The 25,322-nt window shown below is 44.5% G+C and overlaps 2 protein-coding genes across 2 annotated transcripts; both read right to left on the bottom strand.

Moving 5' to 3' along the window:
• Positions 1–2,955: 2,955 nt before the first annotated feature.
• On the bottom strand, positions 2,956–6,031 carry LOC147302749 (uncharacterized). Its single transcript, XM_086284478.1, has 6 exons — positions 5,463–6,031; positions 5,270–5,341; positions 5,052–5,170; positions 4,908–4,968; positions 4,723–4,817; positions 2,956–4,286 (listed from the first exon to the last, which is right to left on the bottom strand). The coding sequence occupies exons 1-6, from the start codon at positions 5,496–5,498 to the stop codon at positions 3,404–3,406; spliced, it is 1,266 nt and encodes a 421-aa protein (XP_086140604.1). The 5' UTR covers positions 5,499–6,031; the 3' UTR covers positions 2,956–3,403.
• A 2,784-nt stretch (positions 6,032–8,815) lies between these two features.
• On the bottom strand, positions 8,816–10,655 carry LOC147302748 (uncharacterized). Its single transcript, XM_086284553.1, has 2 exons — positions 10,278–10,655; positions 8,816–9,389 (listed from the first exon to the last, which is right to left on the bottom strand). Exons 1-2 carry the CDS (start codon positions 10,535–10,537, stop codon positions 9,119–9,121), a joined length of 531 nt encoding a protein of 176 aa, XP_086140679.1. The 5' UTR covers positions 10,538–10,655; the 3' UTR covers positions 8,816–9,118.
• Between the last annotated feature and the right edge of the window lie 14,667 nt (positions 10,656–25,322).

The following is a 25,322-nucleotide window of genomic DNA, read 5'->3' as shown; positions in this document are numbered from 1 at the left end:
TGTGTGTCTGACGGCTTCCTCTCTCTTATGTCCCCAGGAGTTACGGGGAGGCGAGAGGACAGCGAGCACGGGGTGCTCATCACGGAGAAGCGGAGACAGGAGCACTAGCACTGGGAAGAGGACACGTCACGGGAGTCGGGAGAGCACGGGATTTATTGTCATGTCTGTCCATCGCTGTAAATAAACGCACTGCTTGTACATGAAGCACCGCGCCTGTGTCCTCCTTCCCTACACCCCCACGGTCTGCCAGCCAGACCGTGACATTATGAGTGAACTTGGCTTTAAGTGACTTACAGGTTTCTCTGAAAAATACTTTCTTATATCCAGGTTCTTCCTCTTTGCTGCCGTCCTCCTCTCCTCCTGGGAGCGCAGGCTTGCCGCTGCTAAAACTCAACAGAGCTCCCTGAAAGGTTCAGCCAATCACATTGGCCATATTTGTCACATGAGGTAGGACTCCAGTACTGGACGTAATTTAACTCTTTCGGCACCGCTGGGTGAATGAGACGTTGACAGATCTTTTTTTTCCTTCTTTCTATCAGGTTTGCTTTTCTTTACTCGAAGAGATCAAATTATTGGTGAGGACAATTCAATAATCGCTGGATATTGGTGGGGACATGTCCCCTCCGTCCATGCCAAATCGACGCCCTTGCCCGAATCGATTCAATCCATGATTCGATTCGATTCGATTTGGGGAAATTTTGCCTCAGACAGTCAGCAATATTATAATTTAGATCATACCCCCCCCCCCCCCCCCCCCCACACACACACACACACACAGCCTTATGGGTACAGTAGTCTCCTGCTACACCTCCTTTTAGCTAAAGACATACTTCACAATGACTCACTCAGCTCACAAGAACAGGAATGCAGAGCATTATCAAACGTTAAAATGATACACATCTCTCACTTGTTCACTTACATTTAAACGAAACACATAATTGTAAACATCTCTAACAGCCTAAGCCAGCTTTGAATAGGGCCTGAATGGATAACTTCAGAGAATTACACATCCAATCTTACACGAGGTCTCACCGCTCGACCAGATCTGGTAACAGTCCCTGTTGGTGTGAGGTGGCTCCTATTTCTCCTTAGAAAACCTGTCTGTCTCTACCACATAAGATCTGGGAGCACTGGCAGGTCCAACTACTGCTCCAGTGGTTCCTTCAGTAGTAATCTACACCTTCTGTCCTGACTCTATGTCTGCGGTTGTAGTGTTTTGCCTGCTCACGCCTCCCCTCCTCATCCTTCTCGCGAAAAGCCTGTAGGTCGGGCCACTTTGGCACCAGCTTCGCAGCAGCTTGTGGCAGAGAGGTACGCAGGTGTCTCCCCATGAGCAACTGTGCCGGTGAGAGCCCATGTTCCAGTGGGGTGGCCCTGCACGCTAGCAGTGCTCTGCTGTAGTCACAGTCCTCTCAAGTCTTTAATGGTACGATCAGCGCGTTCTGCCTCCCCGTTGGCTTGGGGGTACCTGGGGCTGCTCGTTTCATGTGTGAACTGGTACTCTTTAGCAAAGTGCTTGAACTGTTCTGATGAAACTTGCGGCCTGTTGTCCGATACCACAGTCTCGGCAACTGCATGTCTTGCAAAGGCCTCTTTTATAGCATTAATAGTGACCTCTGCTGTTGTGTCTCTCAGTTCACCAAGTACCAACGACCAGATTTGGTGTGTGGTAGTAACAGGCAAATGAACTTTTTTTTTTAATGATTTGAATATATATGAATGCTTGTGCATAAATACACAAACAATACACATATGCTTTCATGCTTTCAATTGTGTCATTTACGTGATCTAGGTCAGCGGTCTCCAACCTTTTTTGCACCACCGACCGGTTTATGCCCGACAATATTTTCACGGACCGGCCTTTAAGGTGTCGCGGATAAATACAACAAAATAAAACTAGTACCGGTACCGAAAAAGAAGATTTATTCATAACACACGTGAAAAGACCCAGGAAAACAGAGTTAATGATAAAAACGATAACAAAATAACGCTGAAAAGCAATAAAAACCCTGAAAACCAGACATTTCACACCTGAGCCTCAACTCTCGCGGCCCGGTACCAAACGACTCACGGACCGGTACCAGTCCGAGGCCCGGGGGTTGGGGACCGCTGTTCTAGGTAGCTCTGTTTTGGAAGTTCAGTTCAAGCTAGAAATGTGCTTTGGAGTTTGTACGTGTTTTGTCTCTAGGGGCCACCACATATATTTCTATTTACATTCAGGTGACAGCAATCCATGGATGGTTTCGACATGCAAGAGGATATTTTCCCCGGTGCCCAGCGGGAGAAGACACTGCTTGCGATGTCGATGAGGTCCTGTGGCCAGACCCCAACAGACGGCGGGATCCATGAGCCCACGTATGCACAATTGTCATGATTTTTTGTGTGTACAGTATAGTGTTTTTTCTATTACTGTATTATGTTTGTGTTTTGCTTTATCTGAATTCATGGTGCTGCAGTGGACAATATTGAGTAGGCCTATTTGCTTTTGTTGGTTGTTTGTGTCTCCTGAAAATGTGCCTTCAGAATAAACAATGACAATGAAAGACTGCAGTGTTTTATATGAAGTAGACTAGTGTGTCCCCCTGATCTGATCTGCATGTGATGCAAGTATGTGTCATTTTGTCAACAGAGTTACATCTTGACAGAGGAATGTTAGGTTTTGACAGCAGAGTTTCAGTTTGGCACAGATGTGAATGGTATATTTTGATGTGTCATGTTTACTTGTGTTTAGAGTTTTGGCACAATGAGCGACGTTTTGCAAAATGTGTTCAAGCAACGGGCAAAAACTGTAACATGTTTTTCACCAAAGATTTCAGCAATTATAAAAATTCAACTCAAGCTATTCAGCTATTAGCATTCACACTGCATTTTCTACAGGAAGTACATTTTATATACCAGTTTCAGTTCAAAGTGCATTAAAAATAATAAATAATTATTAAAAATAATACCATCAATATGTTACTGCACTACACTTACTGGACTTGTGGAAGTATTTTGAGAACCATAAGAGATTCTTACAAATGTTTGAAAGAAAAAAAATCTTTAACATAGCTGGAGACTCGTGTAGAAATATGAATGAGTTTATAAAGTTTCTGTCATGGTGTGCTGTGACAGGCAGGTAGTAGGACCCAAACACAGGACTCTTACGTGGAATGAAACTTGAATCGGCAGCTTTTATTGCTGGAAACTCAGGTGGACTCAAGAAACTACAAACTAAGAAACAAGAACTAGGAAAACAAATCAGGAACTATGAACAAGAATCAAGTAAAGAACACGGAGGAGAAAAAACACCCAGCCCACTGAAAACTAAAGAAACCCCCAAAAACATGAAGAACAATCATTAAGGAACATATTTACATATTTAGAGTTACTGCAACACCAACACTGGGTCACAGCTTCAGTGTCAGTCGGTGACTTTTGGTCTGCAACAGCAGCAGAACAGACTTCTCAGTCTTTTGAAGAAGCCCTTTTTCTTCTTCTTGATCTGACGGTCTTCGGACTTCATGCTGGCTTCAGGTTCTGGAAAAGGTTCCTCAAAGGGAACATCAGGAACCGGCCCAATTTCAGAACAAGATCCGTTGATCATATGATCTTCACCTTCAACACAGGATTTGGACTCGCCATAGGGTTCCTCACAGGGAGCGTCGGGCTCTGCAACACTTTCTGACAGAGCTCCTTCGATCGTAAGGTCTCGAGTACTCAGACTGGATGCCCTTTCAGAAAGAAGTTCCTCACAGGGAACGTCGGGCTCTGCAACACTTTCTGACAGAGCTTCTTCGGCTGGTGGAACATTTGCCACTGAAAGGCCGTCAGAGGAGCGCTCACCATTTGTGCTCTTCACATCAGGACTTGAAGGGGGCTCAAAGATTTCACATATCCGGATCCTTGCTACATCAGCAATGGTCTTCAGCAACAGGGGTGCAAAGTTTGCAACTTGGATAGACAGAATTTCTTCAGGAAATTTCTGTCTAATCTCCGTCAGGATGCTGTCGACCAGATCGTCTCGGATAGAGCGGGTGAAGATGGCCTGTGTTTCCATCGCCGTGAGGCTCTTGGAGACACGATCTAAAGTGGCCTTGGTGACACTGGTGGAGAGGATACTTAGACTCTGGGAGGCCATGTTTAGGAGGGGACGAGGAGGAAGCTCCCAGAAGCCCTGGAGAACGCGGGGAACTACCTCGACCACTACCTCCTGCGCGGTGAGCAGTTTGCAGTTAGGCTGTTCCTGCTGCTTCTTTTTCAGGATTTCAACGTAATCCTTCACCGCGCTGAGGAGTTTAGGTGCTCTGTAGAAAAACATGATAAGAGTTATCTGTTAAACATATTCAAAGCATCATTTAAATATTGAAACACTGTAGCTGGACTGTTAACCCTGTAACCACCTTTGTATCATACATGAGTTTCTGAGACCTCGATCTCATCAACATGATCAATACTTGCTATAATTTCTAAATGTTGTGGACAAAACTCTTTTTTTAGTCTAAAGTTAACATTGTCGTTAACAAAAAGTTGCCAAAAACACCCAGTGTATCAAATGTGATACAAAAAATAAATACACAATAAAAGTAAATCATACACAACATGACATAGCAAAGAACTCATGTGTGGCTTTTGTTTAAAGGGTTGATAAACATCTCAGTTCCAAAGAATCTGAATTTTCTGGCTGTTTTTTGATGGGTTGGGTCTTACAGGGTTAATAACTGTATGTTACATGTGACTCACTGAAATTTAGGAGGTACGGCCTCTGGGAACTGAAGAAGCAACCTGGCTTCAAATTCAACGTCCCTCATTTTATTGCTGACGTTCACCGCCCACACCTGAAACAGAAAACACATTTACAGTGCGCTTATGTGTAAAGGTTATGTGCACGTAATGAAAAAAAAGTCTTGTGGGTTTTCTCGTCTTACCAGCCTTAGAAGAGGTTTGGCTTCCTCTTCGTCAAAATCCTCTAACTCAAACTCCCACAGCCTTCAAAAGAAAGCAAAGCAGAGGTTTTCTCTCAGCACTTACACGTCATCACAAACAGACTTTCAGGTGTGACAGTAACTCACTGCTCTCTGAGCGTCTCCCTGCTCTTCTCCACCAAAAGATCTCTCAGATCTTCAGCAGTGAGGTTCGGTAGAATTAGATCTTCCTGCTGAAGTCTGAGAAACTCCGTCATTACCGCAACCTAAAAGTAAAGGAGACATTTAATCACCACCACTCTCAGGTCCTCAGAAATGACCTGATATTTTCTGTCAGCTTTGGTTTGCATGAATCTGGGTCTAACCTGAGCCTTGTAGCCCGGAAGATACCAGCAGATCTTTACAGCTGTTTCATAAATCGGTGTGTTGAACAACACCTGTCAAAGAAATAGCAATTTAGTCATTGTTACTTAAAATGATTCTCAGTTTGTCAACTTTTAAAACGACATCAAATTCTTCAAATTACTGAAATGCAGTAAAAGCAAAAGCGTCACATACCCTGATAGGCTTATAGATTCCTTGACTCTTTTCCATTTAAACGTGTTCAAATCAAAGTCAGGAAGAAAAACGTCAACTGCTCTCCAACGATGGCGTACGGGGGATCTGGACCTGAAAATGCTCTCAGCTCGGTGGTCTCGCACAGATGAGCTCTTTTGACAGTCTGATGTTTATTTATGAATGCAGAATTTCTTGAGCAGTCACCATGGAAACTTGATGCAGCTTCATGTTGTTAAATTAAAAGTAAACACTGTGTATTTTGCACTACACTCCACTAAACTTATCATATAAGTAAATAAAGTGTGGGTTAGGTCCCTCCTGTGGAAAGAGCCACACAAACCGATGGATCAGAAAAGACAAAGTCAGCTACAGCATGCCTTTTCATATTATGTGCCTGCTTATCTCCATTTCTTTACAGTAGATGGGAACTTTTGCAGTAAAGCAATGGCTTACAAACAGTGGACTGTGGACTAATGCAGACATCTGAAGCCTGACAGCAGCTGGTATATACACAGCTTTGGACAAACTGGCCCTTTAAACAGCCCAGAGGAAGAAGAGACCTCTGCGTTATCAGTGCAGCCTAAAGCACAATAATAATAATACTATTAATATGATTTTTAGAGCAATAATGCCCCAAATAATGAAGTCATTAATTACACATTCATCATGCTTCACAGGAGGTCAGGAGTGACCGATGAACGTGATGCTACATTAGAGTCTGTCCTATGAGTTCAGCAGGAGGAGGTGAACCCACAGCTGGGACCAGTTCTCTAGTGGGTCCAGTATCATACTTGTGTTCATCCTGGTCTGAACCTGGTCAGAAGAACTGACTTCACTTTTGAAAATTCAATACTTATAAAAGGTAACCCCAAACAGTCTACAACGGCTGTTTTCTGTCCACCGAAGCAAATTTGATTGACCAGGTTTTTGTACCTTCACTTCTCCAAAAAGCAAATAAAGAGATTAAACAAAGATTTACTGAATGACCGTCAGAATTCCCAGAGCTAACGTAGATCGCTTTATGCTCTTGAGTCAGGAGGGATAAGAAAAGTGACTGCAAACATTGTGGAACGATTCATAGCGTTTGATTGCTTGTGTGAATGTATTAAACAGGAAACCAGGAGCTGCAGAAACCCAGTAATGCTGAAGACGCATGCGTGTGCGTTTATTACAGGTTTTTCTGAATGCTTAAACCCTAACTGTGATTCTTACAGCACAATTCCTAAAACTATTGATACTTATAGCAAAACCACTCACTGAGTTTGCAAAACTAAAAGCACAAACACTGCTTTGCACTCAGTTTGCCATTTTGTAACACACACTTTGCAAACCTGTAGCTACAATCCACTGCACAGCACTCTTTTTGCAGAACTGTAAACACAACTCACTGCTTTGCACTCAATTTCCAAATGATCAACGCACTCCTAGCAAAACTATACACATTTATGGCCATTATTTACACTATTTTGTCAACTGTCTGGCACACTGCCACATGTGAAAGCTTTTTTAGATAATTAGTTCACTTTGCAATCAGCCTAAGCACTATGATACAGGTAAGCTCTGTGTGTGGAGTACAATGCAGGGAGCAGGAAGAGTGAGAGGAGGCCGAGGAAGAGGACGTGGAGGTGAAGAAGTAGGATGAAGAGGACGACAAGGACAAGGAGGAGCAAGAGGAGGACGAGGAGGGGGGAGAGGACGGGTAAGAAGTCTAACGGTGTGTTCACACCGAACGCGATGGACGCGAATAGAGCGTCAGGTTTACATGTAAAGTCAATGGAAAGGCGCGATGACGCGCGATTGCGGGTCCCGCGAAAATTCGGAAGCAGATTTGCGTCGCGAAAACGCCAAAACGCGTGAAACGCGCATCAGTGTAGCGCGTCTGGCGCGTTTGACTCGCGAATAAAACCACGCGCGTGAGTTTTTGTGTTGCATTTTGTGCATACGCGCGTTTCGCGTCTACCGCTCGAGTTGGAAAAATCTGAACTCCAGCGTCAAATCGCGCCGCGACAACCAATCAGGAGCCTGGTGACATGGCTGTTACCTAGGTCAAAGGGGCAGATCCAGCCAAAGCCTTTCATACTTCAATGGAGGGGAAGGCTAATCAATGCGGTAGCAAACAACTCGGAGCTGTACAACACCAGCTGCTTTCAGTACCGAGACAGGAATAAAAAGGACCGAGCTTGGAGGAAGATATGTGAAGAGATCGGGCAACCTGGTAAGTTCATTCATTTCTCTTTTGAAAGTTTTCACTGACCCGGGGAAGCCGCACAAAAGCTAGCAAGCCACCACTATTTTCCCACTGACGTACAAATACCGTTCTGCTTTTATGCATGTTGTCATTTAGGAATATATTTTATTGTTTATTAATAAACAGCACACAGTGGTCCCGCTGTTCATCCGTCACTGCTTTGCTTTTTCGCTGATTTTTTATTGCACAGTACAGCATTGCATTCTGCAGCCTGATTGACAAATCTCCTGCACTTGCCAAATTTATCACGTTTGGTTTTGATAACCATCGCGTCCAATAGAAAAAACAGCACAAAAACACCCATAACTATGAGCCTCATTCGGAAATAGACACCTGCACCGTGAGGGAAAAAGGCGCACGAAAGTGGCGGGCAGATGAAGACAAACCGCGGCATAATAATACTTTTACGTTTTGCAATCTACAAAGGTTTGCACTTTGAGAATCAATTGTGAGAACTGTGACCAGGGGCTAGTTATTCTGAGAACCCCTGCAATAAATGAGGGACCACTGTCTACTCTACGATTATTATATCCAACCTGTTAACATTTAATACTGTATTGATAGAACCAACTGATTCTGCAGCAGAGCATCCCCAGTCCCTGAGCTCCTGCTGCTGCACCCACAGATATGTACAGCAAGCACTGATATCTTTTTAGTCGGTGGGATTCCCTTGTGATCACCTTTACTAAATATCTACAACCAATCTGATTATATCCTGTTATTGTTTTTTTTTTTTTTTTCAATGTTGAAATTAAAATCTAGTAGCAGCCTTCTCATTTCTTTGTGTTTTGTGCTGTTTTACAGCCCCACAGAGGAGGACGGCTCCGAGGCAGATGAGGGACGGGTCCCAGGACGGTCCATCGGCGGTGGAGCTGGCCATCCTGGAGTCCCTGAAGAGGCCACACCAGTCTCCAATGGAGCATTTCCTCCTCAGCCTTGTTCCTGCTCTGGAGAGCAGCTGGTCCTTTTTATTCCTGTCTCTCTGTAAATTCTTATATTTTATATATTTATGTTTAATGTTTTTCTGTTTGAGACTTTTAATATTATTTCAAATAAATGTTTATAATGACTAATGTCTCAGTTCTACTACACAGCAAATGTTGGCACACAACTTGACACATGTAGAATTTATTTCATATTATACTAATGACAAAATATACTGATACAGTGGGATGCAGAAGTTTGGGCAACCTTGTTAATAGACATTATTTTCCTGTATAAATCGTTGGTTGTTACAATAAAAAATGTCAGTTAAATATCATACAGGAGACACACACAGTGATATTTGAGAAGTGAAAAGAAGTTTACTGGATTTACAGAAAGTGTGCAATAATTGTTTAAACAAAATCAAGCAGGTGCATCAATTTGGGCACCACAAAAAAGAAATGAAATGAATATTTAGTGTATATCAATGTGTGTGTCTCCTATATGATATATGGGGTGCCTTTGTCTGGATGTGCTTCCCATCCAGAGCTGCACAGCACAGAGGAAAGTTCCAGCGCTCCTGGAATCCCTCTGTGATGGACCGCCAGTCTCCAGGTGAAGGCACAGCCATGAAGTCGTCCACTAGACAGTCCCAGATGGACGTCGCTGCCTGGGGGGTGATCTGGCTCACCGTGGACACACCGACTCTGAAACTGAACGCGATGGTCCTGAAGGAGTCCCCGGTGACAAGGAACCTGGACAAAATTGTTCAAAATCAGTATTATGTGTACTGCAGTTACAAAATACATTATTCAAATTCCAAAATACTTTGGTGATGTCAGATATAAATCACAAAACTTAAATCTTACATAAAACATTTTGTAATTATAAGGATAATTACAAAATGTATATTACATAATATCTAAAACAGTTGTGTTTTGTTTTAACTTTAACATATCATAATTTGATTGGTAGCAACTTTCACAACTACAGTGAGCCAATCACTCATAATTCCTAAACATGTCAATCAGGTAGGAATGAAGTAAGACATTAATAGAAATAAAGAGTTGTATGTTGACATGTATCCCTTTCCTTGCTTAAATCATTAATATTTTTGAAAAATTAATCTGTGATAAGACAGCTTATCAAGATAGAACCATGTAACTAGAGATGAACCAAACTGTTCACAGTTTTATCTAACTCTGTTTTAATAAAGGCTGTGACCCCTGCTATAGAGTCTGACAGCTGCAGGGATTATATACAAATATTCAACTATCCCAGAATTAAACCAGGTCTAAATAAAAAAGAGTGAGTATCACTACAAAGGTTAACTCAGTGGTCCTAATGCTACAGTTTGATATCAGCAAACACCGAGCGCATACATTGATGTGACACCACAGCCATGCTATCATGCAAACACTGATAACAGCATAAATCGAATTAAATCGGGACTTGATGAGACCTTCTGAGTATCACTAGAAATATTATAAAGAGTCGTCTCTGTACCACAGTTTGCTTTCAGTAAACACCGACAGCATTCACTGTTAGCATAGCACATCCATGTTAGCAGTGTATAACTGGATGGATTAGCATATTAGCACAGATATCAATAAAGGACTACCGTATTAAATAGTTTTACTAACCTCAGGCAGACGGACAGGCGCTCTGCAGGTGGGATTGAGCGTCTGTAGTTGGTGTCTAGGCGGGCAATGCTGGGACCGACGAGGGAAAGCAGGTCCTCAAACTGGCCGACGGTGATAGCGCTGGAATCGGCCGTCATCCAGGCGCAGCTCCTGGAGCAAGTGGTGAAACTCACCAAACTGCTCATGCCTCTGGAGGACCTGATGGACCCAGGTACGGCGAGGACGTCTTTTACGCTGCTGCTCTGCTCTCCACAGTACATAGAGAAGGGAGACTCTCTCTTCAAGCGCTAGCTCGATAGCTGCCATCTTGCAAAGATACCGGTCTGGCACAACTCCCTCCCACATTCCTCCCACATTTCCGGTTCACGCGCGTCAAAATATTTTGACGCGCGATGGATTTTTCTTGGACACGCGTTGAGACGCGAATGTACACGCGTCAAATTAGGGGCGTTTGGGGCGTTTTATTCGCGTCCATCGCGTTCGGTGTGAACACACCGTAAGACTCTCCGCCGCATCCGCCAGGGCTATTACTGGGGTCAACAGCGGAGGGATGTGGAGGACTTTTGCCGCAGCTGTGATGCATGTTCCTCACACAAAGGGCCACAGGACCAGTCCCGGGCTCAGCTTCAGCAGCAACCAGCAGGGGCTCCAATGGAGCGAGTAGCTGTGGACGTCATGGGCCCATTTCCTCGCACAGACAGAGGAAACCGCTATGTTCTTGTGGCCATGGACTATTTTACCAAGTGGCCGGAAGCATACGCCATCCCAGATCAGGAGGCTGAGACTGTCGCTGATGTATTAGTGGAGGGGATGTTCAGCCGCTTTGGAACAGCAGAGACCCTCCACAGTGACCAGGGGCGTAACTTTGAGTCCAAGGTATTTGCTGCCATGTGTGAACGCCTTGGGATTAAGAAGACCCGCACCACCCAACTTCACCCCCAAAGCGATGGACTGGTGGAAAGGTTTAACAGGACGCTGGCCCAGCAGCTAGCCATCCTTACCTCAGAACACCAACGGGACTGGGACTACCATCTTCCCCTTATCCTCATGGCCTACAGGTCGGCAGTGCAAGACTCCACCCAATGTACGCCTGCCCTGCTCATGTTAGGGAGAGAGCTGAGAACTCCTGCAGAGTTGGCTTTTGGGAAGCCCCCGGACGCGCCAGAAGCACCACCAGGCCGGGACTACGCAAGGAAGCTGCAGGACCGGCTGGATTCTGCACATTCCTACGCCCGGGAGCAGCTGGCGAAGGCAGGCCTGCGCCAAAAGAGGAATTATGACATCACCACTAAGGGGAGGCACTTCCGTGCTGGGGAGCTGGTGTGGGTCTACAGCCCAAAGAGAAAGAAGGGACGGTGTCCTAAACTGGATAACAGCTGGGTGGGGCCTTGCAGCGTCCTAGAGCGAGTGGGGGAGGTTGTTTACAGGGTGCAGTTGCCTCCTAGGGGGAGGATAGTAGCGCTGCACAGAGACCGGATGGCCCCCTACAGAGGGCAGTCCCTCCCCTCCTTTCCAGAGGGACGTGTACAGAGCGTCCATGACCCTGCTCAGAGGGGCCCCCGACCGGGGCTGCGTTCCCCTCCCTCGGACTCTTCACCCCAAAGCCCCGACGCTCCGCGCCCACCTCAGGGGCTCAGGAGGTCAAGGAGGGAACGTAGGCTACCGCCCCGCCTCAGAGACTGTGTCGTTCCCTCGGGGACGAGGAACTTATTGCTGGGGGGGCAGTGTAACGATGGTTAAGTGTTATTGTACATGTTGGTTATCTTTGCACACTGTTGTTGTTCCTTTAAGATTCATGTTTGGTTGTGCTGCAGGAAGTAGGGAGGGTGGTGTGGAGGAAGGGGAGGGGGGACCTGGGTTCTGTGTTGTGTGGGTGCCAGGCTGAAGAGAGGGGTAGCACGAGGGCGCTCTCCCCTGAGTTAGCAACCCGCTTGCTTATGTGCCGAATAAACGGACAAACTGAGACCCAACCGTCTGGTTCTTGTGAACGTTACAATATGTTATATTATATCCCCTTTCACATTAGAGCCACAACAGGACCCACTAGAACATGGGAACAGGTAAAAGTGAAATATAAGAATATTCTACAGAATGGTAATATTTATCACTTATATTGCTTTTCGTCTCTTGGAAAGAGACCCTGAAATAATCTATTTGTTTGTTCATAACAGCAACCAAGAAAAGGGAAGAGCAAAAAAAAGACAGGTGGTGGTCCTGCACCCCCTCGTCAACAAGTTGGTTAAGTAAATAATATCCTCACGGGAATATCGATATCTCTCTATGAGCACACTGTCGCGCTGAGCTAAAGGATCCTGTCTGTCCCGCAATATACGCTGGATTCTGAGGACTCTCCTTATCAATCTTGCACCTTCCGCAATGGGTGGCTCGCGTATACGGACAGGACATGGCTGCGACAGACTTCCCAAATCCACCTTCGCTTTTATAGCCGTGGTCTCTCATCTTGATTACACGAAGTGATTTGCAATTACTACTCTGAAATATGAATTACATCTGTAATAATCACATACATGTAATAGAATGTTAATAGTACATTTCCCTTTTTTAGGAAATGACCTGTATGTATCTGTGTGACATCAATAAAACGATCAAGTGCTGCATTATCTTTAGTTACATTGATGTTATTTATTTATGGTGAAACAGTGGTGGAATATCGCTGTTGCTTTCGTATAAATGAAGCGGACATACCTGCGTGGCCGCGATCTAATCCTGTTTACATAAAGTAAACCTGCTCCCGAGCAGGTTTACGCTTACGGCTCTGTTGCTATGACAGCAAGTCCCGGATGAGTTTCGGGGAACCGAACGATCCAAGATCACGCGAAATCGTCAACAATCTAATCCAGCTAACTTACTTAGCGAGGTACGAAGAACAGGCCCCAGAACTATAATCACAAAACAAACTCAGAAACATAAAGAGTGAATCAGCTGATTCAGTGTTTGTGACAAAAACATGGATCCTGGTTAATAACTTTTATTTGTTTGTTTCTGTATTATTTTGTGTATCGTTCTTATGAGCTGTTGTTTTTTCAGTGAAATATTATTTAATTGTTTTAAGCTTTTTGTTGACTTTGAAGTGCTTAAGTTGATATTTTTGAACATTTGATTTGTTCGATTATTGTCGAGTCGATAAAACTGTCAAACGCACAGCTGCTTCCAGCACGGCCGGAGGAGAGGTGGCCGAGCAGACGCACAACACACACAGCTCACAGGTTTGCATTTCTAGATATTGCAGATGTTGCAGAAATTGAGAGTAAAGAACTCAGAGATCCAGCGCTGTCTCCTGCCCCTTATTTATACACCACAACACAACGACAGGCGTAACTCACACAAACGGGTAACATGAGGCTCAGATGCTTTGGACGTGTTCACATATACTGGACACAGAATGATGAAGATGGAGCTGCAGGAAGGAGGAAAAGAGGGAAAACACAGAAAAGATTCACAGATGTGGTGAAAAAGGACACGACAGCTTCTGTTTGTTAGTTTGGTTTTTCTTTATTTGGTAAAGATTCAGAAATAAAGAGAAGATCACATGTTGGAATATTATATTAACGTTCTGTAATTACAACAAGTTGTAAAATCTTTCCAGAGTGAGACAGAGACTGTGCAGAGACTGTAGAAGGACAGAGCAGCAGCAGAGCAGTCCAGATACACTGATGATCCTCTGTCAGATCCAGAGGGACACACAGGGCTGATGCTGGACTCTACATTGTGTCTGACAGTGGAGCTGTTCTCAGAGCAGTTCACTCTGCAGCACTGACAGTCATCTGCACTTCATTCCTCTGTCAGTCACTGCTGGATGAAGCTCTCCTCTCCACCTCCCAGTAACATGGCCCAGTCAGAGCGTCTCTACACACAAGCTGCTACTGCTTCAACCTCTCTGGATCATCAGGACACAGCTGCTCCTCTCTCAGCACACACACCGTCCTGTTTACCATCATCAGCTCCACCTGCAGAGAGAAGGAGGAAGAGCAGAGGAGATAAACAAGTGTTTCCAGAGACTCTTCATCAGCTGTCAGTCAGTGATGCAGCACATCCAGTATAAAGAGCAGCAGGGACGTCAGTGCTGGGACTGTACTAGGACTCATTGTTGCTTCACTTTTTCTAATCTTTGGATTTTTATTGAAGTTGCTGAAAATGTTTTTCCCTCCTAGTTTGAGTTTGGACTTTCATTCATTAGAAGAACCTTGGTGTGTCCACTCTGAGCTCTGTAGGAACCCCAACAACAAGCCCAACAATCCAGATGGACGGTTCCAGCTGTTAACTGGAGGAATTCCATCCAAACATCTGCTCTCACTAAATTCTTCCTCACCTACAGACTGTGTTCTTCACTGCTTTAAACTTGGAAATCAATGCAGTCATTGGTCTGCGTGCTGCTTTGTTCAGAGAGCTGATTGGCTGTTGACAGTGTTTGATCAGAGCGTGTCAGCCGTTACTATGGTGACCATAAAGGTGAGAAACAGGAAGTGTTTGTGTCCAATCCTGAAGCCTGTCACCGTTCTTCTCTCACAGCTTCACTGAGAAGCTGCAGCTTTACAGGAAACACTGGATCTTTGTTTCATACTGACTGTGTTTAGTACAATACTGCTGACAGCACCACCCACTCACTCCATCACTCTACTGACCTCAGAGTCTCCAGTCTGTAGTCTGGACTCTGCTGAAGATCAGACAGCTGCTCCACATCTGGATCCTTCAGGTTGTTTCCATACAGGTCCAGCTCTCTCAGATGGGAGGGGTTGGACTTCAGTGCTGCTGCCAGATAATCACAGCTGATCTCTGACAAACCACAGTCCCACAATCTGTATAAAGAATGAAAGATGTAAGTTTATTAGACAAAGTTCTTGAAATCATTCAGTGTTTCATCATCTGTTCAGAGCTGAAGAAGGTTCAGAATGTAGAAGTTTAGAAAATGGAAACTCCAAACAGCTGAAGCCAACAGGAAGCAGCTTCAAACAGGAAACTGTGCAGAGTTTCAGACTATATGTCCTGATGCAGCCAGTTGGATTTTGGAGATTTGAATCTCTGTTCTGTGACTAAGTCCTTGAATCATTTCTTCCAGTTGGTCCAACAAGACAGACTAAGTATTGGACATGTGTTGTGGCTCCATCAGGGGAGCTTCTAAATGTGATGTGATGGCCCCTCTGGGTCTGTCAGGTCACAGCACTGAAGAGAGCTCAAACTGGGCACACAGCTGTTCCAGTCTGGACCAAAGACTCTATACTGGGACTGAGGGACTGCTTTGACTGCACCCACTGGGACTTTTTAAAGGCTCATGTTCTCACTTAGATCATCGATTTCTACTGACATTTCTTTCTGGGAAAAATGGGGATTACTTTGCAAACAGGAAGTATTTTCCCCAATAAGCAGCCCTGGATTAGTAAATCACTCCAACATGTTCTCAGGCAGAAGAAGCTGTCTTGTTATGAGGGAGAGAAGAAAAAGATTGAGGCACAGAAACCTGTTGAAAGAGAGATAAAGCAGCTAAAATCAGGTGTAAAAGTAAAGCAGAGGATGAGCTGAATAAAGGACACTCAAGGCTGGCTTGGAAAGGAATGAAGTCCATGGTGGGGATGCAGAACAAGGAGCAAAGATGAATGTGATGCTGAATCAGCAGAAGACTTGGACTCATTTGATTCCAGCTTTGATATCATTGATTTCAATGAAGAGCTTTGTGATTGTAGCAAAGGGCTGGTAGCTCTGAGAGTCCCACTGATGAGGTGTTTGTGTGGAAATCTCTTAGTGGGACCAAAGAGAGAAAAAGCCCTGGTCCTGATGCTGTGGGAGGGAAATGATTGAAGTGTGCTGTGAGGAACTGACTGGGAGATTTTCACACATTTTCCAGTCCTCCTTGGAACAACAGGAAGTTCCCAGCATATGGAAACAAAGGTTAAGTGTCCTATGGCACTCAGTGATGATGGTGCTGTGGCCCCACCACCTCCACCTCTTTGTAAAGGAACTAACTGTAATCTGAAGCTTCAAATGGAACTAAGACTTCCTCCACTAGGTGGCAGTGTCTGATGAGAAAGTGTTAGTGGAGCTGGCCTGGAGTCAGAAACAGGAAGATGCAGGATTTGGGCTGAAATGGGCAAAAGTGGTTAGCACTAGTGCCTTAGAGCAAGAAGGTTGTAGGTTGAAGCTTGTTGGTCAGCTGGGCCTTTCTGTGGAGGTTGGATGTTCTCCCACAGTCCAATGAAATGCTGCTTAGGTTCACTGGTGCTTCTAAATTGGCTGTAGGTGTGGATGTGAGGGAGTGCTTCTCTGTCGCTCTCTGTTGGCCCTGTGATGGACTGCTCACCTGTGCAGGTGGACCACGCCTCTTGCCCTATGACAGCTAGGGCACAGGCTGCAGCCCTGTGAGCCTAAGCTGAATAAACAGTTAGCAAAAATGATCCATAGATGGCCTGAAATCCCCCAGTTAGCAGTTTGGTAGATAGCTATGACATGCTAATCCCATCCAGCAGCTGTATTCTACCTGTAAGCTGATCCCTGCTGAGCCAAAGCACTTTTTCATATACAAATTACAACCTTTAATAGAAACCTATTGGTCAGCATCGTATTAGCCTGCTGTTAGCTTCATTCCACAGAAAACTGAGAGAAACTAACAGAGTTGATAAAGAATAAAGAGAAATGTGCTGATTTAAAGCCTTTGAAGTGCTTCAGATGATCTCTGTCCACTTCTGTCCACTCATTCATTCATGTAAGCTTTCTAATGCAGCTTTGATCTTCACAGTCTGCTTGATGAAACTCATTCTAACCCTGAATGTCAGAGTGTTGCTCCTTCTCTTTCCCATCATTCATGCTGGCAGTGGAGGAGATTTGGATGTTGGACTGTGTTTTGGATGATGTGTGTATGTTTGTGTTGGACTGCTGTCTGTAAAGCAAACGCACATTTTGCTTTAGATTTCAGTGTCAGACAGACTTTAAGGTGCAATGAAGAGTTTGAGAGTTTCACAGTGAATTTTCCAGTGGAGGATTTTTCTTCTTCTTTGAAGGTTTGAAATGTGAACATTGTTCTGCTGCAGTCAATGGACTAAACCAGAGAAGAAGAAAACAGACTTTACCATGAAGATCCTCAGTGTGGATCAGTATAATATCAGCCTGATGTCTGCAGTTTAGTGTCAGCACAACTTTCACATCATATTCATCTCAGCACAACTAAAACATGCTGACTGACCCCAGAGTTTCAAGTTTACATCCTGGACTCTCCAGGAAACCACACAGATGCTTCACTCCTGGATCCTGCAGCTTGTTGTTGTTGGTCGAAAACCAGGAGTAGTCATTACTCAGGTCCAGCTCTCTCAGATGGGAGGGGTTGGACTTCAGTGCTGCTGCCAGATAATCACAGCTGATCTCTGACAAACCACAGGCCTTCAATCTGTATAAAGAATGAAAGATGTAAGTTTATTAGACAAAGTGCTTGAAATCATTCAGTGTTTCATCATCTGTTCAGAGCTGAAGAAGGTTCAGAATGTAGAAGTTTAGAAAATGGAAACTTCAAACAGCTGAAGCCAACAGGAAGCAGCTTCAAACAAACACAACAAGAGAAAAAACTCTGAATGTTTCACATTAAAGTCGTACATTTCTCATAAAAACAGGACAAAGACTTGAAAAAGTCGTGTTTTTCCTTCCAGGAACCACATGGCTTCACTTTTAAAGGTGAAGTGTGACAGAAATGGACATATTTGAAGTCCAACACCTTTTTCCAGTCACATTATTAAAGCAGACAAACTACAAGCTCATTTTCATTCCAACAAGTCATCTTCTGACCTGGACTAACAACACTGGTCTCTATGTGCAGCTGGCTGTGAGACCAGTGCTCAGGGAGCGTCTACAAAGTGCAACACTGAAAGAACATCACACACTCATTTGCTTCCAGCACTTTCACACAAACATCTACTGTCATCATTGTCACCAAACTCTGTGGATCCTTTATTGCAAATTCAAATGGGATCAAATGGTCAGACAAAAGAGGGTTATGAGGAAATATGATGAAATGTTGTGTATTAGCAGCAACTTATTGAATCATTTTCCTCAGAAACCAAACAAAATGATTGACAAACATGTTTTTACAAACTCAGTGTTGGACTTGGATCAGCAGGATAAGCTGATGTTTAAAGGCATTTGAGTCTCGCTGTATGAGAGTCCAGTTCTTACTCAATATTTATGGATGATGTTCTTTCAGTGTTGCACTTTGTTTGGCACAAAATGAAATTATTTGGCCTCTCAGATGCTTTTAGAGATTCCCAAATGACTGATGATGACATCTCTGGGGTCTGATTGATAGAAAAAAAATGTCTTTGAGACCTTTTGTAACTGACAAACTCTTCATCTGCTAACAACACTGAGTTGAATCTCCATGGCTGATAGTTGGAGCAGGCATCAGGAATACACATTGAAAAAGCAAGAGGAGAAATCACCAGAGTCTTATAATCACATTCTGTAACTAAAGGGAGACGTTTTTCTATACAAATATATGTTTTATGGACATTAGAAAAAAAGAGTATTGACGTGAAGCAGGATTATGAAATCTCCATACATCAGCCAGCCCATAATTATCAAGAAAGCTCTGAATGACGCATGCTGACTTTGGACTAAGTGTACTTTTGTGTGAACTGTGGTCCATAGCAGATAATGAGCAGTTTAGGTCTCCCTCAAAGATGATATTGTGTGATGACATATTGGGGAGCCGCGCAAAGACATTAGTGAAAAATCTGTGATCGTCCCAATTAGAGGCGTAGATATTTGCTAAGATCAAAGGAAAACCATAAACTATATTTTCTGCACTTAAAATCCTGTAATTTTCTCATAAATCGACAGTGCGGCTTATGGATGAATTCTGGTTGTGCTTACTGACCTCGAACCGATTTTATGTGCTACACGGCGCTCAGAAACCTTTCAAAAGATGTTTTGGTACGACTTTGCTCAGCTACGAGGCCGCACCGCTTGATGGATTGTTGGAGCATTACAGCTACGAGGAGCCTCGCGGAGTGATACGTACTCTGCTTCAACGTAATATTACTGTATTGAGTGTGTATAAGGACCATAAATGGCACCTGTAAGAGACACGGTTACAAAGAGGGTTTCAAACTCCAGGCTGTCAGTCACGCAGTAGAACCTGGGAACAGAGCAGCTGCTTGTTATTATGCTCAGCGTCTGTTTACATTTTGACTGCATGATTGTGAGCTTTTTGTTATGCACAAAAACAACATTGTTTTCTTTTATTTATGGAGCATTATTATTTAATAAATGCTGATCATTTATTCCTGAGTAATTGTTTCATGTACATCTACGCTGTATGTTAATAAATGTGCCTGTGTGAGATTTGGGACACAGCTTTGACTAAGAACTCTCTTTTTGTTCGAACTTTCTGGCTTTAAAAATATCGAGATATATATCGTATATCGCCATCCAGCTAAAGAATATCGAGATATGAACTTTGGGTCATATCGCCCAGTCGTAATATTGCAATAGGTTGTCCGTTAAACTCAAGCGGGGCTTGGGCCCTGGCACGGCGTAGCCACACAATCCTGGTAGTAGTGACGCTCGGCTATGACGGCGTGCGGGTCACCAGCTGGCTTTCTCAGGATAGGGCTCCTGTGTGAGCGGTCGACAATAACGTCTTTATCCATACCCAGCACTTCACGTAGTAGCACGGATACGGCCGTGGAGGAGCTCGAGTCCAGGCCCTCTGGGATCCCTATGATGTGGATGTTAGCTCTCCGCTTCCTGCCTTCATCACATTTATCCTTCAGGTCAGACAGCTCCTCCTTCATACTCTCTACTGTAGACTGCAGGGTGGTCACCTCATCGCTCCACATTGACAGCCCATTCTCAGCTTCTTTCACTCTAACCTTTACTCCATCAACTTCGCCGCACGTCGCCGCCATGCTGTTAGCGATCTCATTTCTCAGTCCTTGCACGTCAGCCCTTATATTGTCAAAATCTTCTTTCAATGCATTTCTGACTTCTTCTTTTAACAGCGTACTAATGTCCTCTTTAATGGATTGAAGAAGCTCCAGTTTTAGAGCAGTAGGATCCACATCACGCGCGTCTGTTGAGTCTGCTCTTCAGCGGCCGTAGAGCTGGACGCTGCCCTTTGGCCATCATCGATACTCTCGCCCGAGATCGCACCGGGGCTAAAATATTCACCTGCTCAGCTGTTTTTGATCAGTTTGAGCCTGTGTGGTTTGATCAGGTGGAGGAACGATGTGATGCTATAAAGACATCATCTTGTCCAAATGATGTTGTTCCAACACGTGTTTAAAAAGATTTTAAAGGTTGTCGGTTCCGACATCTTAGCGATTTTTAACAGCAGTCTTAGTTCAGGTGTTGTACAGCCTGTTTTAAACATGCTGTTGTACAGCCTGTACTAAAAACCTGATCTTGATCCTCTGTCCGCTCAAACTTCAGGCCTATTTCAAAGCTTCCCTTCCTGTCGAAGATTTTGTAAAAGATTATATTTGTTCAGCTGCAATCTGTTGTAAAGGTTTCAGTCTAGTTTTAAAGCTCTTCACAGCACTGAAACTGCACTTTGGAAAGTTCTTAATGATCTTTTATCAGCCACTGATCAGGAGACTCAGCTGTGCTTTTGGATCTGACTGCTGCCTTGACCACAGCATCTTGACCTCACCATTGGAGCATGGCGGCATCAAGGGCGCTCTATTAGACTGGTTCAGCTCTTTTATTAAATCGCATTATTACATTTGGGGCTTATATTTGACGGCAATGTGACCTTTGAAAAACAGCTGAGCTCAGTTGTACAGCGGTCTTTCTTCAAACTGAGGCTTTTATCTAAGGTGAGATCATTTCTATCTTTTAAAAACCTTGAACGGGCGATCCACGTTTTCATGACGTCCCAGCTGGATTATTGTAACTCCTTATATGTTGGAGTTAGTGGGACCTGCCTGGCAAGACTGCAGCTGGTCCAGAAAGCTGCAGCTCGTCTTCTGACACAAGCTCAAAGACATTTATCGTCCCAACAACCACATATACGCTGGTCCCTCGCTGTAACACAGTTCACCTTTGGCGGCCTCGCTGTTTCGCTGATCTTTTTTGTGCAATTTTGCATGTTTTTGTTTTGTACAGCGCATTGTGTTCTGCGTTCTGATTGGCTGTAGACCATTGTCAGTCAATCTCGTGCCGTGTCTCCTGTACAGTACAGAATGTGTTCAAATTTACAGCAGTGTGACTCTGCAGTGCTGCACTGTATGTTTGTACGTTGTGTCCCCAACAAACAACAATGATGACGTTTTGCAGCTGTGGTAGCAGCCAAAGGCAGAGGAAGATGCTGACCATCATAGTTTCAACAAGGAGGTAAAAAGGTTGTAACTGTCCAAAACAAGAACATCGTAAGGATGGAGTCAGCTTTGGCTTTGTGGCTCAGTGACCGCAGGAAAAAGAACATCGTGCTGGACACCAACATTATCTGCAGAAAAACTCAAAAGCTTTATGAAACTTTACCTGACAGCGAGGAGCCCAGGCCATGGACGAGTGCTCCTCACACAGAAGCTCATTTAATGCCAGCAAAGGCTGATTTGACACGTTTCAGAAACACTTTGCTTTCACTCTTTAATAATGAACTTATTTTTCTATGAAGGTTTGAACTTTGTTTAAACAAGAGAGAAAAGTGTGAAAATGTTCATGCCTGTCTGAGAAAAGTGTAGAAAGTGTGCAGTGAGGGTTTAACTGCCTTAAAACTTCTATAATACTTGTAAAACATAAAGCTGCTACTTCATTCTGAGACTTATTTTTAGAACGTAACTCGATAAACGAGCGACCGCAGTAATGTATTGTGTTTATTTTGAAAACTCTCAACAGGATCTTCAGATTTATTTTGAAAGCTTTATCTGGAAAACACAAACACATAAGCAGGAAACAAAGAGCGTGATATGAAACGATAGACGTTTTCATATGGTCATCATATATACATCGTTCTATCGAACAGCCCCAGCTCCTGCTGTCAGTCTCTGTAAATCTGCTCTGAAAACACATTTGTATTCACTGGCTTTTAATACAGCATGAGAGTTATTTGATATTTGATGTGTGATATTAATATTAGGAGTTATTTTAATCGTTATTTTGGATTCTTGTACAGCACTGTGGTCAACGCTGCTGCTGTAATTAATGTGCTATAAACACATAAACAATCTGCAGTTAAACATCCAAAACTAAAGATGTGATCGCTGCCTTTAGAAAATGTGCTGATGCACAAGATATCAGCTCCATTAAGGTGGAATGTGGCCGTGTTAGAAACATGTTGGAAGAAGTTTGAAGCTGAAACTGTGAAGCTGAGAGTGAAAGAGCTCCAGCGTCTGTCACAGGAAACTTTCTTATTTCCACACTGATGAAAGCATCAAGCTTTGATTTCCTGCTGCTTTTATTGAGTCACACTGTGAAACTGAGCCACAGCTGAACCAGCATCCCTGTACAGCAGACACTTACAGCGCTTGGCTGCTTCCATTGGACCCTCTGCACAGAGCTTCAGTTTCCTCTTCTGGTCCCAAAGTGCAGAACAACAAGGTTTCAAACAGCTTCGTTCCAGCAGCATCAGCCACAGACATGCAGAGAGAATCCTTTGGTTGTGTTGTGTGTTTGCATATCTGCTGTCTGTGTTGCTTTGTGAGGATGGATCATCTCCTGCAGCTCCAGATAAACAAGCTGGACCTGAACCTGGTAGCTTCACTTAGAAGACACTTGTGACGGGAACGTGTGAGAAGTTTTGTGCAGACAAGTGTGGATTTAGAGTGTGGGACGAGCTCTCCACAGTCTTTGTGGAGATCCACATTCTGCATACTGCCTGTGAGAAGCTGCAGACATTTGTCCTCCAAATCCACTGAGCAGCTGCTCGTGGTGGTATTAGCTTCATGTGTGCGTGTTAGCATGAAGCCTCGGTCACACTCTGCTGTGGACACGGTCACGGACAGCTGGACGCCTGATGGACGAGTCGTCCTTCCTGTTAAACTTCTTTGAGCATGAGAATAGCATAAGAAGCTCAGTGGACACTGTTCAGTGTTTTAACTCTCGCTTTCTGATGGGTTTAGATTTTATTATTGTCATTTGTATTAGGAAATATTTAACCATATATTCTTAGAGGTGTATAATCAATTGTGTAGTGATAGGATGTGTGATCTTTAGCAGGCTGCAGGGGCTTGGTGTGTATTCCACACTAGAATGCACACCCACATCCTGGGAGCACGAGAGAGGTCGTACCTTCTCTTATTGTTTTATGGCAGGATTAACGTAGCTACGTCTGTTCTAGTCTAAGTGCTTTTTGTTTAGATGAACTGCTGGACTTCCTCACCATGTTATCTAGGGTGAACCATCTAGGGTGAAGGGGGGTCTACCCTCTTCCTGACCAAGGATGTTATATGACCCTTTGATCAGCAGTACCACACACACACACACACAAACACACACACACACACACACACACACACACACACACACACACACACACACACACACACAGTATTCTTTGTTCACATGTATACCTATGTGAGATGCTATATGTTAATGACCCTATGCATATTCATGTAACCACAATAAAAGGAGTGCTATGGGGAGCCTGGCTGAGAGTCTGATGGTGGTCAAGTGGTGGAACGACGCTTGGCTCCAGCCAGGTCTCCCTCATGCATGAGTAAACCAGAGAACTTTGGTGCCTTGTGTCTTGCTTTTTGCTGCGTAGCAGATTGTCCTTAACGTTCCAGTGGATAGGTTCAAACTACAAACCTATCACTTTCACTTCAGCTTCACCAACAACAGCACAAGCAGAGCAGCCCACTGCCTGCATGGCTGGGACAGCGCCCCCTGGTGACTGTAAACCACTACAACATGTAGACGGCCGTCTGCAGGCTGGATGTAGCACCACCGCAGAGACGTGCTGCAGCTCTGTTTAGTTACCCAGCTGACAGCAGAGGCTGTAGTTTACTGTTACCAACATGGAAAACTGAAGCTTCACCAGCTGGAGCTACAGAGCTGGAGAACAAAGGAGACTGAGAGGCCAGAATGATGTGGGAGGAAACATCAAGAGCCTGTTTGAAAGGAGACACATGTGGATGCTGTGCCAGTCTGTGGTCTGTCAGAAGTCAGCTGAGTCACACTGCAAGAAGCTGCAGAATCTCAGAGGAGGAGATTTGGAAGTGTTTGTGGGACAAACTGGACTCAAAGAAAGAAGATGTTTGTGAAGTCTTTGGTGGAGGTGAGCAGTGTGAAGCAGAACACATGCAGATGAATCAGGAGGTCAGCATCAGTGTCTCCTTGTGGTGGACGGTAAAAGAATCAGAGCCAACGCTCCCGTCCACCCTCGGCATGAAGCAGTGCTGTTTCTGAAACAGGAGGACAAGTCCAGAGAAGACAGAGGAAGCAAAGATGAGGGTGGGACAGGACAGCAGGACTTCCTTCACACCTGCAGCTCCATCACACTGCTGTAGCTCCTCTTCATCACACATGTACCTGCAGCCTGTCTTCAAGTCCAGGAGTCACCTCCACACAGTGTAGAAGCCTCCTGTGCAGACCATGGAGTCCAGCCTCTGTCAGGGAAGTCGGCACTAAAGCCTGAAAGACTTCAATCTGTCTCTGCTCCACCCGAGAAAGACCAGCACCGTACTTGCTGTGCATTCAAGGAGGGAACATCAGCGCTGCATCGTGGGAACAACACCGCAGGAACAAAGACACAGCACGGCCGATGAAGGACGAGGACAAAGGAAAGGTGAGTGAGAAGACCCTGGTGGTGTGGACGGACCTGCAGGGGCTCCAAGACTGAGGAGCAGAGACGTCCATGTACCAGCTGAGGATGCTGCAGTGATCCAGGGAGCTCGGTCCAATCTGAGGCCGTGTGAACTACGTGGACCACAGTTTCTTCACAGACTTCAGCCACGTGAACATCTGGAGATCCAACAGTGTACGAGCTGTGAGCCATCAGCTGTTTCTCTCATCAGCTGCTGTAATGAGAGCTGCTGGAATCATCTCGAGCAGCAGGAAATCACTGATGTTGTTTCTAACCAAAGATATGGGACTGAGCTCCGCTGA

Source organism: Aulonocara sp. 'chitande type north' Nkhata Bay, linkage group LG23 (genome assembly GCF_057382095.1).
Source record: "Aulonocara sp. 'chitande type north' Nkhata Bay isolate Kocher_YH1m ecotype deep benthic linkage group LG23, A_spYH_male_GT1.1, whole genome shotgun sequence".
NCBI lineage: Eukaryota > Metazoa > Chordata > Actinopteri > Cichliformes > Cichlidae > Aulonocara > Aulonocara sp. 'chitande type north' Nkhata Bay.
Note: the sequence above shows the minus strand (reverse complement) of the source record. Positions and strands in the feature narration are given on the sequence as shown.